General features: G+C 39.2%; 1 protein-coding gene across 1 annotated transcript; it reads left to right on the top strand.

The window, feature by feature from the left end:
• The first annotated feature begins 4476 nt into the window (after nt 1-4476).
• tnk1 (tyrosine kinase, non-receptor, 1) lies at nt 4477-18167 on the top strand. Its single transcript, XM_087839349.1, has 14 exons — nt 4477-4757; nt 7742-7920; nt 8534-8604; nt 8724-8897; nt 11222-11374; nt 11468-11745; nt 11880-12006; nt 12180-12326; nt 12461-12555; nt 13636-13878; nt 14234-14301; nt 15032-15468; nt 16307-16402; nt 17276-18167. Exons 2-14 carry the CDS (start codon nt 7758-7760, stop codon nt 17411-17413), a joined length of 2190 nt encoding a protein of 729 aa, XP_087695475.1. The 5' UTR covers nt 4477-4757; nt 7742-7757; the 3' UTR covers nt 17414-18167.
• The last annotated feature ends 697 nt before the right edge of the window (nt 18168-18864 follow it).

The following is an 18864-nucleotide window of genomic DNA, read 5'->3' as shown; positions in this document are numbered from 1 at the left end:
ATCCTGTTCTCCAGGTGGAGTTTTTCCTCACTACATTTATCAAATGCCTTTCTGAGTGCTTCAAATTCACTCCACTCGGGAGCTATTGGGTGAGCCTTTTTCATGGTTGTTTTTTTTTAGTTTTAGTATCTCAATACTACAATTCTTCTAAGAATCTGAATGTTTTCAAATTGTTCTTAGTTGATACTGAATGATTGATGGCTGTGAACATCAAAGCTGCAAACAAACAGACATTTGGGCTGCTTAGTTATAAGTTCAGAACAAAGAAAGGTGAATTTTATATCCTAAAAATCTCCCAAGGCTGCTGCTGAGGTCAACTCTACATGTGCAAATTAGCTGGTCACATGACACTTTTGAATAGGGGATATTTTTTTTCTATTTTATTTTATTTTATTGGAAGAATTATAAATAAAGTTTCAATCTCTGCAATTATTGTGACATTCATATTATTATTCACCGACTCATTAACATATTTATTTTCAGTGGTCATCACATATAGAAAACTGCACATATAGAATCAAAAGTCAAATCGAATAAGAACAGGTCAAATGTGACTTTGTGACTTTGTTAGGATTTCAAAGGGTTTTTCCTGCTGGACGTTATTATCCCGATTCCACAGCGTCCTCTCGCTCTCCCTTTTTCCTGAGTGAGTGTGTCAGGACACCTTCTTGGTGGGATGAGCTGTGGGAGCTTCTCCTCACCTGGCGCTGCTGACTCGAACTGGCACACAAACTGTCCATCGTTAGTTACCTGCATGTGTACGAATCAGCTCTTCATCCACTCATGTCCAGCTCAGTGCTGCACTCAGTAACTAGTGCAGCACTAGGAAATCATCTTCATTGGCTGTTTTTCTCCATCACTCTTAGATCCCCTCTGGTGTGCCCGTCTAAAAGAAAACGAACTGTCTGGGAAAAACTTTGTTCACCTGCCTGCCTTTGGCTCAAACCTGTTCTCTTGTGTAATCAAACCTGGTTTCTCTCTCACTGTCTGCCTTTGGGTCCAAAACCCTGTGCCCCTTTTGACTGTAACAATGAACTGAACTGAAATCTAACATACAACACCAAAAATGGTGCACCATCTTTCTCCCATGGGAGACGTATTATGTCTCTGTTAAAAATACAAGTTGTGGTCATTTTCGAAGGTTTGACCCTTTAAACTATTTTAAAAAAAGAAGAAATTTGGGCGACACCATGTGTCCTCCAGCAAATATTTCCTCTGTGGTCCCATTAAAGATGGATTAAAACATGACCTTGTTCTCTGTTCCTTGGCCATAATGCACAGAATAAATAGCTCACTGTGTGAAGAAAGGTTGATTAAAGAAAAGAAGAAGAATCTTAAAAAGAAAGAAAGAAATAATGGCCCAGACTTCAGGAATCGCTAATCAAATATATAAAAGTTTTGATTCATTCATAAGCGTGATCACTGCTGGGCTATGGTTTAAATCTATGTTACAGCTATAAGCACTAAAAGAGATTTTAAAAAATACATTTTCTGTTACATGGTTGGCTTCACCTCTACACCTAAACATAAAAAAATGAAAACTCAGGGGTTAAAGTGAGATTTGGCAAGTGGTACAGTGTGTACGCGCCACTGACACAAGAGGTTTGAAATAACAAGATGTTGAATGAACTTGTCATAGTTTCCATTCTTTAGCCGTCTTCCATATATCTTATTTCTCTTTATGAGGCTCTTTAAGATAATTAACATTTTCTGACAGGGTGAACCCAGCCCAGAGGAAGCACTGGCTCTAAGTCTCTTATTTCTTTTATTTACTCTATAAATATGAGTCTGACTGTGTGTGAGTTACAGTGACAGTGAAGACTATTATATTTCTTTCTGCTTCTGGTCTTTTCAGTTCAGACGTGTAATTTTTCATTTTCACGGCAATGATTTGCCCGTGTAGAGTTGCAAAACACAAGAGCTTGTGAATGTGAGAACTTGTAAAAATTAACTAAAAAACATAAATATATGAGGCAAATATTTCTGTGTGTAAATAGCAGTCTGCATATTACAAAATATTTTTTCTGTAACTCATTTCAAAAATACAAGTTCACATATACGAGCTCTCGCACTTTTCAACATATTTATCTTCAATAAGTCATGTTTCCCCTTTATTTTTATTATCTGTCTCTTTTTCATCCCCTTTTGTTTGTTTTTCTGTGTTTTGGATGGATACTGCCTGTCTTGCTGTGATCAGAGAGAAATGATATGAGCTTCCAGCTAAGCTTGCGTCGTATAAATGAGAGTTATGCCCAGTGTAACAGAAAACCATGAGATTTAGGAGAGTAGGAAACATCTCTCAAGATTCAAGATTCAAGAGCTTTATTGTCAATACAGTAGTATACACAGTATACAGTGTACCGAAATGCTGTTTCACCCTAAGCCCCCCCCCATGGTGCATTTCTAAATATATAAAGGATATATCCACACACACTTCCTGTCAGCCTCTAGCCTGTCATCACTTGCTGGAAACAACACATTTCTGTCTAAATACGTGTGTAATGGGTTATTATTGTCCTGCATAACTTAAGAAATGTTATGACACCATAATTTGTCATCTCATTATGTCGTAATGTTTCTATTGTTTGTCTGAAGCTAATGACAGAAAAAAAAAACCAAGCATATTCCTGAAAGAGGTCTAAGTCATCACAAGCCTGTTGTGTCTGTTAAGCCGTAGCCGAGCTGGAAGCGCTTGAAAGAAGTGGTAACAGATTACTTTTAGGGTGATCATGTGTGCACAGTCCTATGATAGGCTGGTCTACTGTCAGGGTTGTATAACCGAGGCAGGCTGGCAGAGAGGAGTAAAGTAGGAGAGACTGTACCAGGAAGTGCAAAGTTCTATCTGTGCTGCCTGCTTTGCATTCAAATGCAACTTGAGAGGCTAAAAATCTTGTCAAACTGGTTCAGCAACAACAGGCACGGAAGAAAGAAAGACTGAAACAGAAAACCATCTGTGACACTTCATATGACTCAAACCTAATAGCAGGTTTCATCCATGCTCAGTCTTGAGAGTAACACAATGGTGTTAATCAGACTGTAGTAACAGTTTGTACTCTAGTATTCATTAACTTAAATTAATCACAACACTATTCACGTGCAGCAGTGTTATGATTCAGTATGGTCATTTCCTGATCAAGACAAGTAAAACATTCAGTAACACAGTCAGAGATTCAAACTAAAAGTAAATTAACGACATATTAATTAAACCTTCTAATCTTTTTGAAATTTGTCTTTTTTATATTTTTATATTATTTCCATTATCATTATAATAATTATTATTATTCACAGCAAACATCTAGCCTAGCAGTTTTTGCCAGGCCTATGGCGCTTTATCGTGTATGGCACATACATGTATGGATAATTCATCTTGTGATTCTTAATATCCTCAGTAGTGACAAAAACTTGGTTGTTTACAAACTCTTTACCAAAAAAGAATATTTATCTTCTTTTCAAGCTATAGTCAATGTCTGATCAAAAGTAATCACATTACAAGCAGTACATGTATGTGTAAGACAACACACGTTGCTTTTTTATTAATATGTATTTACAAAGTGACCACATAGTTTGTTGGTTTTTACCAGTGCAAAAACACGTGTTAGTTACTGCAGTGGTAACCCACAAAACATTTTAAATTAAAAATAAAGTTTTACATAAACTTTAGCAGTATTTGCTAACAGGTTCACACAGTCCTGGTGGTCATCAAAAACATCTTCATTTTTACAGAACGAATTGATTTTGAGAGAATTAAGTTATATACAGGCAACATATGTTCAATGTGGAATGATTATATTTATTATAATTATTACAATCAACATCAGCTAGAACTGTTTAAGCAACGTACACTGTCCTGAAACTTTAAGCAGTTTTAGCTGCCTAATGTTTATCTGCCAATAAATTGACCTGCTCTTAAGTGCACATAAGAAAAGCTATTAGCTTCAAAGCTAACGTTAAAATAAATGAGCTAATATTTTAACTAAAATAAGACAGACTTTATTTTGCTTTATCAGCTTCACTAAACTGTCGACCCTTATATATTAGTTTTTATTTAGAGATCGTTTTATACAAATAAACTTAATGAAAACAGTTTTAGTTTAGCTCAAACCACTGTATTACAACTTAAGTCATTTTAATATAGTAACTATATAATTACATTTTCTGTCTAAAAAATACTTACAAGTGATTTAATATTTATACTTAAACATGAAATCATGTTGTTTAGTAAGTATTCATATAGCAGGTTTAAATGTGCTATTGATTTATTTCTCTATTTATTTTTTACAATAAAATTAAGTAAAATAAAGAGCTTCCCAGCGATTGACACATTAATACATATACATCACTCAGACCACATGAGGTGAAGCCTGACTTGGTTATTCTAAAACTTTCAGTGACTTAACAGGTTTACTCTCGTGTTCAAAGTGAGAGGAGTGACGGAGGGGTGTGGTCTAGTGAGGTAAAGGAAAGAGGTGGGGAAGGAACCCGAAGACTTACAGGTAGATGACTTATCCACTTGTCTCCGGGAAACACAATAATATCGGGCAAACCTGTGAGTAAAAACACCCCGGATCTGTCACATGGTGATTTAAGAAGAGCGGGTTTCGGGCTCAGACAGAAGCTTTGATTTGAAGCGAAGCACCGTCGTCGACGTCGTTACAGGTTTCACCGCAAACATGGAGCACTTGTCTCGAAGCGTCTGTGGCTGAGAGAGAGACACCAACCGGCGACTAAATCGTTTTAACAAGAACTCAATAATATAAGTAAGTTTGCAGAAATTGTTTTTTAATTCTTCTTCTTCTTCTTCTTCTTCTTCTTCTTCTTCTTCTTATTATTATTATTATTATTATTATTATTATTATTATTATTATTATTATTAATAATAATAATAATAAAAAATGTGAAACTGTGTTAAATGTACCTTTTATTCCTTTGTAGAATAATTAAGAACAAATTCTGAGAGTTAAAGTCTTTGTTAAAGTACTGTGTAGTTTACTTACATGTTGCTTTTATGCCAGCGTGTTTCACTACATAAAATACACCACTATTTAGTATTGTTTTACATTTATTTGGCAGCTGTGTTTTCAATACAGCTACAAAATATATAATCATTGTATTAAAATAGATGCACACAGCTTATTAACAATTAAACCGCCAAGCTATTTATATGGCAGATCCAGAAAGGCAACTAATATAATGCCACATAAACTACATTATCTTTTTTTCTCTGAGTACTCTTTTTTTTTTTTTTCCCCCAGTTATTTGTCTACTTACACACTGTACATATTAGTATGCTAACTAATTACTGCTTTTTTGCCCAGGTAAGAAATTAAATCTCTTAATGGACATACTGTCCTTTTTTCACAGGCACACCCTGCACCCTTTCAATCACAGATCAGAGTGTCTGTGGACTATAATATTTCAGTCACGACTAAAAATATGCACTTTCTTTGGAAAGTAATCCTCCTCTGCACTTCCTTGTCGGTTTCATCTTGATTCATTCTTAAGTTGCTGCAGTGCAAACATATGCACCTGTACTGGATATTTGAAGTTGGGAAGGAAAAAAAAGCTGCCTGTGTGATTAAAGGTGGGGGAGTGCTACACGTGACCGTTGAGCCACATTAGGCTAACTTCATAGCTGAACTCCTTGGGTTCACGTGCCATTAGACTGAGAGGAGATTTCAGCAGCTGGGCGACAAGTTAAATATTCATCACTGTGTACACAAAGACAATGTTCACCGGTGTGCATTTTTGTGTGTGTGTCCTTTCACTAATTAACTAATCTGCAGGGAATTGAGTTGATTTGAACTTGCAGTAAGTGCTCATTTAATTGGGAGTTGTCCCTAGAAAATTTAATGCAAGCCCAGGCTAGTACTCTCTTGCACCCTTTGCATGGCTGTTAGAATGAAGAAAACTAAGTAGTTGCTAAGTCTACGTGTTTTTGTTTTGTTCTTTTACTCAGATAAGCTGACAGGGGAATGTTGAAGGCCTTCCCTGTCTCATTACTGCTCGGCTTAGTTTGGTGATAAGCAAGTGTTTTATGGTGGTACAGTCTTCCAGTGAACTAAACAGCATGGCTCATAAAAGAAGAATTTGCTGACATTTAACATTTCGTTTCTTGTAGTGAGGAAGTTATTCAAATTCACACACTCCTTCTGTTTCACTCACAAAGAGCTTCAAAACTATCAGCACTAACGATGGTAAATTTGAATTTAAATATGACCTCATATCAGTCACAGTCATGCAACTGTTTCAGCGTTATTACAACGCACATTATCACTTCTGCAGTTACATAAATGCCGTGCAAACAGGATCCGGTTAGACTGGTGCCCCTAAACCTCAGACAAGCTAAAGTTTCCAACTGTGTTTTTCACAGAGCACCAGGATCGTTGCCTATGAGGTTCAAAATTAGTCACGCACAAGCGTCAACTTGTCTTTTTATGAGGTCCCATTTTGAAGTCTAGACTGGATGTGACTAAGAAACTGAGGGACAAGGTGGCAACGTGTGCATCAAAAGTCAGCCCCGGATTAAAGTAGACATGAAAGACTACATGTATAAAGGCTAATTTACACCACGGAGCTCTGCTTTCGAGAATGTCACAGATCCGACTCTGTCTGTGAAGCTGGATTTAAGAAATAAATATTTAAAATGGAAGTTTTTAGAGCATGTGTAACGCCATCTAGTTTAAGTAGAGAACGTGACATCACTGGGTTGGTTGGTTGCTGCTAATATTTTACATGAGCTAACTAGTGAACAATAACTAATAAAAAGCAGTTAAAAGGGTCATTTCTGTGCTGCTCCTGGCTGAAGCAAAGAGTTTTCTGTTAAAAAAGCAAGGATAGGCTGTTCACGTTCACTCTCTGTCTCTAAAGCAGTAAATGGTTCTTCAGTGTTTGCTAGCTGCACTCAAACAGGAAATCCACCTGTTAGCTGTAATGTTTGGGTTTGTAAACCACTTTGTAAATGACGAGTGTGGAGGAGAGCCTGTTTGAGGCAGGTGCAGTGGCGGTTCAGCAGACTGTCAAGCTACAGTCCAATACAGATACTTTTTCGTTGTTGTGTCAAGTGTACTGAGCGGTCCAATCAGGAAGATGTGACCAGCAGTGTTTTATGCAGTAATGTAGTCTTTCTTTTCCCGAGAACATCTAAACAACTTACAACATAACAGCCTACTACATGCAAATGTTGAAGACCATTCCACGTCAGCTTCACTCTTCAGACTCAAAAGCCATGTACATCTTTTAGATACAGTCCTTGGTCGCAAGTATTTATTTCTTTTTCTTTTTCTTTTTCTATGCAACGTCATGCTGGTATGTTTTTGCGGTACCTTTGTTTCATTTTCACTTATCTGCATCTTCCATTACGTTTTCCCTTACTATGTTTCATTGTGACATGATTTGTGTATCTGACAAAGTGTGAGCCACATGTGAATATATATATATATATATATATATATATATATATATATATATATATATATATATCTCAGCAAATGTGAAGTTGGTGATCATTATAAGATTCCTGCAACGTTGAAGAAAAGTTGGCTCTTTGTTAAAAGCTTACCAAGACCTTTCTCCCACTTGATCTAAACGTGAGCTTTTGGTGTGATATCCTCAGATCTCTGGATTTTTGGTCCTATTAAGAATTTTCCATCGACTAAAACAAAATTAGATTTTCCAGGAGAAAGAAAAACAGGCCAGAAATTCTCTCCACTGTCTTATAACCTCTGACCTATAACCCCAACAGGAAGGTCAGCCAGGTCATGGTGATGGACCAGGACACTCAATGGCTATACCAACTCCTAGCTGAAGTCCAGCTGGAGAAGTTTTACCTGCGCCTCAGAGATGGCCTCAATATCACTCGCATTGAGCACTTCAGCTACGTCAAAGAGGCTGATCTGGAGCAGATAGGAATCAGCAAACCTGGTGAGCCTGATCATCTTCTCTGATCATTCATCCTCGGTGTAAATAAATAGGAACCGCTCCCCCTGACTGAAAACATTTCCCCTTAGGCTCAGTAATGGAGGTATGGTTAGTCACAAAAGAAAGACGGCTTTAAGTGGCCCTCAAACAAAAGCACTGTCCCCTGTTTACCTGCAGTAGTCAGTGTAGGCCTTATTTATCGATGAATTTCAAACCCGTTTGCATAAAGAGTCTAACACAAAAGAAATCTTTCTCTTAGCCACATCTTGTGGCCTCTCAGACTTCCCCCTAATTTAAAATAATAAGAAATGTTTTCTAATGCAAATGAATTCACTTTGTTTGCATGATTAAATTAATATGGTTAATAACAGCTAAGATTATTAACATACAAGCGCTACTTAGTTTTCAACATATTGTCACACAGAGCAGCAACTATTGCATCGGTTTATTATCAATTATTATTTGAAAATTTTACAGTTATTCATTTAGCGTGTACCATTTCAGAAGGGTGTAGAATAAGGAAAGCAACAATTACTTAATGAGAAACTGCTGATTTAAAAATATTTCATATACAGTCACAGGAAATGGAAACATGTATGTATTTTCTTTCTTGCAGGACAAAGAAGACTATGGGACGCTCTAAAACGCTTCAAGTCGAGCGTGCGCGTGTGGTCACGGGTGCCAAAGGTCCGAAACACTTAAACACTTAATTTGCATTAGCTTTGTTATGGAGTGTTATGTGTTAACTGTATTTCTTAAGCCTGATTTTCAATTTGTCATTTTTATTGACTTTATGATGCACACAGGTGTTCAGTGGGGAGCCGTTAACCGGAGGTGGTCAAGCACAGGGCCAGGAAGTCGGTGTCCGGGCTCTTCCTTGTCTTATCCAAGACAGTGAGCTGATTCTGGCGGAGAGGCTGGGCTCTGGGTCATTTGGGGTGGTGAAGAGGGGAGAGTGGCATACACCCACTGGAAGAGTGGTGAGAACTAGTGATGGGATTTCCAGCTCTTTTTAGAGAACCGGCTCTTTCGGTTCGGCTCACTAAAAGGAGCCGACTCTTTCAGCTTCGAACCGGCTCTTCAGGTTGTTTTGTTGCTTTAATTAATTTATTATTAACAATAATATAAAATTATGCACAAAAGGAATTACTAACGTAAAAAAAGTGGTTTTATTTATATATGTTTATATATAAATATATGCAGTGGCCCCTAGAGACAAAGCACGTACAAACTCCAAAACACATTTCTAGCATGAACTGAACTTCCAAAACAGAGCTACCTAGATCACTTAAATTACACAATTGAAAGCATGAAAGCATATGTGTATTGTTTGTGTATTTATACACAAGCATTCATATATAGTCAAATAATTTTTTAAAAACAAGTTCATTTACCTGTTATTACCACACACCAAATCCAGTCGTTGGTACTTGCTGGCTTGTGTAGCCACTAGGTAACAAAAGCTCAACACTGCGCCCAGCATCCTAGAGCACTTCTGTTGTCTTTTGTACGTGTTTTGAGTTTTTATGTTTTTATGTGCTTCTGAGTTTTTATGTGATTCGGAGTTTGTACGTGCTTCAGGGTTTGTACGTGATTTGAAGTTTGTATGTGCTTTGTCTGTAGGGGCCACTGTAAATATACTTTTATTTATTCACTCCACATAAAATGTAATAAATAAATCATATAATACAAAAATCAACTATTCACATTTCACCTTTTAGCTATTTAAATTTTCAGCTTTTTCCTTTTACAAATTTTAAAGTGAAACAACACAAAACACTGCAAACCACAACACAATTAAATATAAATTAAAATATGAAAACAAAAAGAACATGCATATTCTCTGTCATATGGACCTGCATGAATAAACTTTCTGAATCCTTTATCATCTGCAACTGAAAATAGTTGTGGATGATTACTATACCTTTCTAATGTGACGTTGTTGTCCCTGGCTCTCTTTCTCTCTCTCTCCCTCTTGCTCTGCTACTGTGCTACTGAGTGTAACTAACGCCCTCCCCCCTCTGCCCAGCGTAAAGCACAACGCTCGCATGCTGAGTGAAGCAGAAAAAACAGTGCGAGAGAGAGAGAAAAAAAACCCCACGGCTCGCGATAAGGAGCCGGCTTTAAGAGCCATTTCGTTCGCGACCGACCCATCACTAGTGAGAACCAGTTTTACAGATCTGCTGGACTTTCTCTATAGATGTTGTTCAGACCGGAAACTGCAGTCGAGACCAAAACTTTTGGCAGTGGCACAAAGTTTATCTTAATAATCATTTTGGCTTTTACGAAGATTCCACGAGTTTTAAAAACTGTTATTGGCAAATGGTTTTGGACAGGACTGTTTACAAAAAGGTGGACATAATCACCATAACATCACTCCAATTCATCCATTGGAATGTAATTGTGTTGTGCAAGGTCTTTAAGCACAGAGGGAAAAAGTGCTTGTAAAAATGTGAGGGTACTTTGAGTGCTTAAATCCAATTATATGGATGACAATATTTGGATGACAGAGCGGAAATGCTAAACTGTCAGCTAACAACAAGCTTGCTACCTTGCTAATCAAGCTAGCAAGCTTGGTTAGCAAGGTACATCCACTGACTAAAGTATAACTCACATAGTACACTCACAAAAAACTGGAGCACATACTTCTTTAGCAGACTGTTAGTATAATTAATCACATAGCATTCCGTGTTATTAGTCAGGAAGCTAAATTAAAAGTGCTCCAAAAATGACTCTGTGAAGGTCAAAGTTTGCTCATAGCGGATAGCTATAGCTGCCAGAGTAAACATGTGCTTGTCAGTCAGAGAAGCCATACTCCTCAGTTTAAACCTTAATGATGTATAAATTCGTGAGTTTAAAAAAAACAAATCACCCTCTGTGCCACCGTTATAAAGGGAAATGATTGACTGTTGTGTGTGTGTGTGTGTGTGTGTGTGTGTGGGCGGGGGGGATCCTTAGAGGAACTGCAGTTTATAGCCCTTGTGTATAAGCTTAACTTTTTTGCCACCTGATTGCACCTTGCAAACCAAACTTGCTAAGGTTGGCTGATAACTTATACTTCCATCCTTACACCCTAGATATTGTTAGCCATTGCTAAAAAAACAAAAAAAGAAAGAAAGAAAATACCAGCAGGTGACTTTAGGGTAGCACCGTTTACCTTTCATGTTCTTTTTTTATGATTATACCCTGGGACAGTAGGCGTGTACACACCCTTGCTGCCTCCCTTTGGCTTGTTAAAGTGAGGTGTCGGTCTGTATGCCTGATTAAAACTGAGCATCTGTCTTTACCCCCTTCCTCTCCTCAGTTGGCTGTGGCAGTTAAATCTCTGAGGAGCAGTATGTCGAGGCAGGCGGACACACTGAAAGACTTTCTTCAAGAAGTAACCGTCATGCAATCTTTAGACCACCCCAACATCATACGACTCTATGGTGTGGTGCTCACACAGCCCCTCAAGATGGTAAACTAGAAACAGTTCGTTGATCTATTCAAACTACTATGTTTTGTAGGAGCCAGATTTCTTTTAAAAATCATTTTTATTCTTTTTATCTAGGTAACAGAGCTGGCCGCCTTGGGCTCACTTTACGACACCCTGCGTGCACGTCAGTATGAGTTCTCTCTGGTCCGCCTTTGGCTCTTTGCTATGCAGATTGTGTCAGGCATGGAGTACCTGGAGAGTAGGAGATTCATCCACAGGGACCTGGCTGCAAGAAATGTACTGCTGGCATCCAAGGATATGGTGAAGATTGGGGACTTTGGTCTGATGCGAGGCCTGAACCAGGAGAAAGATCACTACATCATGTCGGCACACAGACGGATACCGTTTGCATGGTGGGCAGTTGGGTGAAATTTGAAGCTTGAGTGGGAAATAATTAGAAATCTTGTTAAAGGCACAACAGATTCTCACGAATAACACCAATAACTCTTTCTTTTGCTTCTGGTTTGTCTGCCTCTCTTCTCTCCAGGTGTGCTCCAGAGAGTCTTCGCATCGGCTCTTTCTCCCTTTCCTCAGACGTGTGGATGTTTGGTGTCACTCTCTGGGAAATGTTTACCTACTGTGAAGAGCCTTGGTTTGGTCTGTCGGGCCGGCAGGTAAGCGCTTGTCAGAACACTGACGCCATGCTTTTTCTGTATTTGTGTGCATGCCAAGCAAGGTATTTGTCATTCATGTTTGGAATGTGTATCACCGCCCTTATGTTGTTTGTTTTTCTGGCATGCTCTATGACTCAGTGTGTTAGCATCACTGACATTCACTCTTCAACTAGATATTATGGCGGGTAGAGCGGGAGGGCGAACGCCTGGAGAAGCCACCTGATTGCCCTCTGGAGCTATACGCTGTAATGCGAAAGTCCTGGGCATGCAATCCTGCAGACAGACCCAGCTTTGCCCAGCTCACCGCGATGGTGGCGGAGGTCTGAAGCTTTTCTTGTCCTTTTCATTTAAAAAAAATCAAAGAAGAGATTGCTGTTCTTGCCTCACGAATATGCCTGAAAGTCTCCGCACTTTTCTGCATGTCACATCAATTCTTTCCTGTCTTCCTCCACAGGCTAAACCCAGAGAGGTGCAAGCAATAAGAGAATTTGCAGAACCCAGAAAGCTCACACTTTTGCCCAACGACCTCGTGACTGTCATCGACCACAGGTGGGTGAGCGAAAGGTGGGTGGGTGGGACAAAAGAGGAGTAAAGGAAAAACTTTAGCTTGCACAATGGACCTTTGTTGAGATGAGACGGGGATTTGAACCAGCCCGCTCTTAAAGAGACATTCCACTCTTAGGGAGTCCTCGAATGCATTTCCCTTTGCTGAACAGGTCGAGCAGCTTTGAAACTCGCCTCCCTGTGTTGTTTTTATTTTACGTAACACGTCTGATGGGTCTATTGGTATTACCTGCGTCATGATTAGTCTTTTCTTCCACCAATCTGGTTGAATATAAATCTGAAAAACTTCATGAAGTTTGTTGTTTCCGACACAAAAATCTACAAATAAAGGTATTGTAGTCATGCAGGGAAAGGCCAAAGTTAAATAAGATTATCACACAGCAAGTATTCTCTTCAGAAGTGACTGACAATGCTGGAAGTTAAGCCCACTGATGTAATGTAACTCCTTACGTGATACAGACTGCCGTGACATGGTATCCAGGCAACAATAGTGCTTTGTAGTATAGTTAAGTTTTATTTATTTATTTGTTTACCACGGGTTTATTGTGACGTCTGCAAACAGAATGAGTAATGGTCCAGTTTCACTTAACCTCACTTTGTTTAGCAAAGCGAGTAGTTAATGTAATCCCATGGAGCGTTTCATATTACATCATTATCAGAATTTATTAGATTTTGTTTAATGGAAGCATAATCATTGTGCTAATCATTATACTGTTTTTTCATCGTAAATGACTACCAAGTAAGCTGATTACACATAACTCTCAGCTACTTTAGAGGGAAGCTTTATGTCAGTGGAAGGCCTCGTTTAGATTTCTGCAGGGAGCCTGCGATGTAACCTACGTAAGTGTCCAAGGTCATTGCCAGCATTATGTGTTAATTACCTCGTGGGCTTGTTTTGGTGTTTTATGTGCGGTGCCAGCTGATAGAAACAAATAAAATGCTGGGATTTTTTTATTCTACTGGGACCCCAACTCTCAGTGGAAGTCATTTATTTTACTGACTTCTGTTTGGCATGTAGGAAATTCGTTTCCTTATTAACCAGTTGTTTTCCCTTTCTCCTTGCAGTCTGGAGCTGAGTGAGTGGAGGGGGCAGAACCAGAGGACGTTGGCCATCGGCTGGTTTCCTGCAAGCCTCACTGTCCCATCACTCCCCTCAGCTGCTGCTGCAGCTGCCGCAGTGTCCCCCGGCAGCTCCGGGCCTAACCCTGGTGGCTACATCTCAACCCCAGTAAAGGGCAGTTTGAAACACACCGGGCACGGAGACGTCAACCCTGAGCGCTCCTGGGGAACGCCTGAGACCCAGGACGAGTCAGTGATAACCCTCATTCACTCATCCCTAACGTTGTTTTTTTTAAATATCTTTGAGTCTTTAATAATTTTGGGGTGGTTGCTTCTTCATAATGTGTTGACCAGATACAAAATCAGGTCCTAGAAGGCAGTGAAAAAGAGGTTTCAGTGATAACTCTCAGAGTTATTCTAACTGACAAGTTTTGTGTCATGGAAAGAAAAAAATATAAATGTACATTTCCATCTCAGGTCCCTGAGTCACTGAGTTTTATTGTACAATGATAAGCACAGCACTCAGCTGTTTCCTGTTTTTAGTTAATATATTTTGTAAACTAAAGATGTCAGTCTAATGCGTTTACTGTGGTGATGTGTGCAGAGCTGGTGGCGGCTGGAGGTCAGGACCCAGCAGGGAGAAGGAGGGATCCAATCTGCAGAAAATGGCAGGTAGGAACTAAGAATACATGTGGGTTTAAAATGTAGTGATCAAAACCACCAGGTACAGCTCTGAGAAATACAAAGTCAGCATAAAAAATAGAATAGACTGTCATTATGTTAATATTGCAGGGGTTTTTTTTACAAGGCTGAAGGCAAGACTTGATCATTTCATATATATGTGTTATTATATTTGTACAATTATGTTTTCATTTATTTGCAAATGCAATCTTAACTCTTAAGAGTTTAGACTTCTTTCATAAAGCTTCAAATTCATGTCAGCCAGAAATTGCTCCCTTTTGTTTAGCAACTCTGCCCCCTGGTGGCTCAATCAGGAAGCTTGGTAGGAGCTGGAATGCGGAATCACGGTAGTGCTGTGTGGAGTTTGGATACTGTCTTTGTGCCTCTGTGGGCTCACTCTGGATACTTCCACTGCTTTCTCCCACAGTCCAAAGAGGACTGTGTTGAATGCATGCATGTTAGATTAACTGGGGATTCTAGAGACTGGTGATCTGTGATAGCTGGTAGATGATCGAGCACCACCACAACCTTGAATTCAATTAGCAGTTAAGGAAATGCATGTATGAAGGGAAAATGATTAATGTGTGAACCAATATGTTGGTTTTCTGAAGAGCAATAAGCAGCACTTGCCCTGCTTTTTGTCTCAACTGACTGACTAGTGTATAAATGTAATCTACTTGATAGTGTTTACACATTAAAAAATATTTTTCTTCGTCTTCAGCTATGACTAGAAGCCTGGAATCAGTCTTAGGTGGACATCGGCCCCGAGCTCATACAGTAGGGGTGTTCAGAGTGGATCAGCACGGAAAACTCTTTCCTCCTGTGATGCCGACTCACAGTGCGGTGATGCAACAGGATCCTCGTCGGCTGAGCGAGGCTAGTATTGCTGCCCCTCCTCGACCGCCACCTCCCAACCTGAAAGTGCTTCGAAAAATCCAAAGGATTAACCAAGGCCAGCAAATGGTTCCCCCTGCTCTGATACAGACACAACCCCAGCCTCAGCAGGTTGTTGGGGGTTCCAACCTCGCCAAAATGGCCCAGCTGGCACGCTCTACCCCACAGCTGGATGAGTACTCAGACAGCAGGGAGAGAGATCGGGAGCGAATAAGAGAACAGGAGAAAGGGCCTCAGAACACAAGAGAGGGTCTCATTGCACAGGCAAGTGATGCGATTCCTACAGATCAACATGATTTTTATGCCTTTATAGTGATAAAACTGAATTTAGATAAAAAGTGAAGGTCAGTAAAAACCTGTTCGTGGTTTTACTGACCTTTACTGAATGGTTACCTGAAAAATGTTGCATGGTATAAAAAAGAAAACATTTTATATTCAAAAAAAGCAAAGGTCAACTTCACTGTGACATCATATATTGTGCAAAACTCATTTTCTGGCTATTGCTGAATCATAGACAGTATAAAACATGGGCATAGCTTCTGCTAATGTGCAAGTGTCTCAAACCTGCATTATATCTGAAGGCCAACAGATGGCGGTAGCTGTGGTTGCAAAACGAGTTCAAGTCCACATCAGCTTTTTAGCAACCAAGGCTACGTTCACACTGCAGGTCTTAATGCTCAATTCCGATTTTTTTGATCAAATACGATTTTTTTTTTTGTCTGCTCGTTCACACTACAAATAAAATGTGACAGCAAACGCGCTCTAGTGTGAACCCTCAAAGCGGCCCGCATGTAATGCACTGTGTTCAGACCCAGAGCAAACAGTATTGTTTGACTGATGGACCTTAATATAAAGACTTGTTTTGGACTTTACGTTTCCCAATTTTGCTTTAAGTTATTTTGTTATTCACATATGGCCTAAAAATGATCCTTAATGCTGTTTTAGAGAGGAGCGGTGCTTCGAAGGATAGTTGCAGATTTCCGTCAGAATCTGCAGATTATACAGTACAAATAAAATGTTAGTATTTCACTTTAATTTTATTAAAGTGGTAGTAATTCCAGTTTTCCTGCTCACTGTCTGCTGTTTTCATTGCTCTGTTCAGATTATGGAGGCGGTACATGGCGTGACCACGGACGAGGTTCTTAACGCACTTCAACGAAATGACTGGAACCCAGTACGAGCTGAACAGCAACTAAAGGTCAGACCATCGAATTAAAATTTATTTTTTTTAATTGCACTTGCCTGTACCTGTTCTGTGAAGCTAATGATAAAATATGAGCCAAAGGAATCCAGTTTATACATGTAAAATATAAATGGCCATCAAGGGAAGTCAAAGCAGTATATGTACAATATAAGAGAAAATGTAATAATGTTAACATATACTGCTTATCCAACATACACATAAACAGAAACAATAGTCAAAATATGCACATTAATACAGCACAAGTCTTGTTTTGTGCACTTTGTTAGTGGCAGATAAAGGCAGGTGGTATATTTCTAACTCATGATATGAATTTTGCAGAAGGTCCTCGAGTTGAAAGCTCGGGACCATTATTGTTTTAGTTATGGCAATAAAAAAAAAAAAGAGGTCATTAGCCAATGGTTTTGCAACCACCCTTCCTCATCACATCAGCTTTTTTGCAACCAACGTGGTGACAGCGTAAATGCTTATCTCAAGACTACAAAAGAGGAATTCAGAAACAGATTGGTACAATACATGGGTCACAGAAGTAGGTCGCTCGTCCCATAGATTTTGTATTATGGCAGCTATTTATCGTCTGGTTTGTGCACTTAATGCTAGGACGTCACAGGGCAGCACAGTGGTGAGTTTAATATGTAACCAACAGTAAATCCGTGTCCAGAGTAGCCCTACCAGGAAATCCAGCTGTGCTTTACAGGCTTGTTCATGCATGTTAAAGAAATACTTATTAACTATAAACTTACCATCAAGTAGTTAAAGAGAGGAAATCTGCAGTCTGTGTACATGTTATATGCAGCTTACTGCTGCTTCCATACCCACAGTGTGGGTTGTTTCTCCTTCTGAACTTGCTCCTCTTGTTTCTCTCTGCAGATGGAGCAGCTGTACTCGCTGAGCCTCTGCTCCAGAGAGGACTGCGTCAAGATCCTCGCCAAACACCAGTGGAACCTGCAGCTGGCCAGCCGCTATCTAATCCGAGTGACGACCAGCGACAGGCCCGGCCCGCCCTAGAGGGGTTGGCCTCTTACCCGCCCAGACAGAAGAGTCTGAAGAGATTTGAGGCAGCCACTGTGGCCGACTTTTTCTGCACCATCGTGGTGTAACAGTGACACACTCCAACACTTGGAGCCCCTCAACTACAGGAGCACTCCGGTGCACATGAAAATAGAAAAATGAAGGCAGACAAAGACAAAACTGACTAATATTTTTGAGAAGCTTAGAAGAAACATGACATGTGATAAAATGACATGATGTGGTTTTAAATAGCACATCTTTTGCACATAGGTTTGCTGTTTTAATACATTTGTACATATTGTAGTAGAAACTTTGTTAAATAAAACTGATCTCTGGTGGCCTGAACACAGGATCTCAGCTCTGTGGCTCTTTAGTTCTCTAAGAGAGGCTCTGACCTTTGTCCTACTGCCTTTTTTTAAAAGGCAGTAGGACTCTCTTCTTTGTCTCTCTTCTTTGTTTTTGCCCACTTCGCACCAGAAAGAGGAAACCAGAGGCTGAACAACAGCAGCACGTTTAAGCTTGATAACCTGTTGTTAGAATTTATTTAATATTACTTTGTACACCAGGATCTTTTTCTACGTAGCTGACGGCTGGTAACTGTGCAGGGGCGGATCTAGCAAAGTTTAGCCAGGGGGGCCGATAGGGCATGAACAGGGAAAAGGGGGCACAAAGACATACTTTTCTTTCTTATTCTCATTTAAAATGTCTAGCTTTTAAGAAATAATTATCTGACTCTTACACCCAAAGTTTTAATCTGATGTAAAATGTATAGAAGTCCATTACTGTATATAGTAACTATTAAGTCTAATATACCCTAGTAAGCTATAGTACTTTTTCCTTTGGGTAGATACCATCTGTGCAGTCTGCAATTCTGTTGAAGAAAGATGTTGAATCTATTTAATTATTCTTGAAAAATAATTTCTTTCTGTGCATTTTTTCCCCCACACTGCATCAAATTAAAGTTGATTACGTCAATTAAGCATCATGAAGTGGAGGGTGGGGGGTGGTTCCCCATTTTCTTTGCTGGGAGTTGCAACCCTATTAGTTTGGTTGCTTAATATTTCTGCTAAGTACTCTTTAAAATACCAGAATAGGGAGGATTGAGTAGGTTTAGGTTTATTAGATTGATCAGTGTTGCTGAACTATAAAATATTTTGGGTGCAGTGTATTTTTTACATACAGGTATAACAGAATAGCTTTAGTGTTGTTGTTTATTTAAACTTGAGTATGAACTTATACAAAATGCATCAATATATTAAAAAACAGTTTTATTGATTAAAAAACACACTATATCGGATTCATATCGGTATTGGCAGCTATCCAAATTTATGATATCGTTATCGGTATCGGACATAAAAAAAGTGGTATCGTGCCATCTCTAGTTTTAATTTTAAAAAAATAATTATCTCTTTCTAAATCATTACAATTATGTGATCTAACTGGTACTG

This window comes from Neolamprologus brichardi, chromosome 3 (assembly GCF_056152115.1).
Source record: "Neolamprologus brichardi isolate AB-2024 chromosome 3, ASM5615211v1, whole genome shotgun sequence".
NCBI classification, from domain to species: domain Eukaryota; kingdom Metazoa; phylum Chordata; class Actinopteri; order Cichliformes; family Cichlidae; genus Neolamprologus; species Neolamprologus brichardi.
Note: the sequence above shows the minus strand (reverse complement) of the source record. Positions and strands in the feature narration are given on the sequence as shown.

Bases quoted from the DNA above. Each gene is read 5' to 3' on its own strand.
- tnk1 (XM_087839349.1), top strand. From the start codon at position 7,758: ATGGTGATGGACCAGGACACTCAATGGCTATACCAACTCCTAGCTGAA. The intron at 7,921-8,533 runs GTGAGCCTGATC...TCTTTCTTGCAG, and splicing joins GATAGGAATCAGCAAACCTG to GACAAAGAAGACTATGGGAC. The intron at 16,403-17,275 runs GTCAGACCATCG...TTCTCTCTGCAG, and splicing joins GAGCTGAACAGCAACTAAAG to ATGGAGCAGCTGTACTCGCT.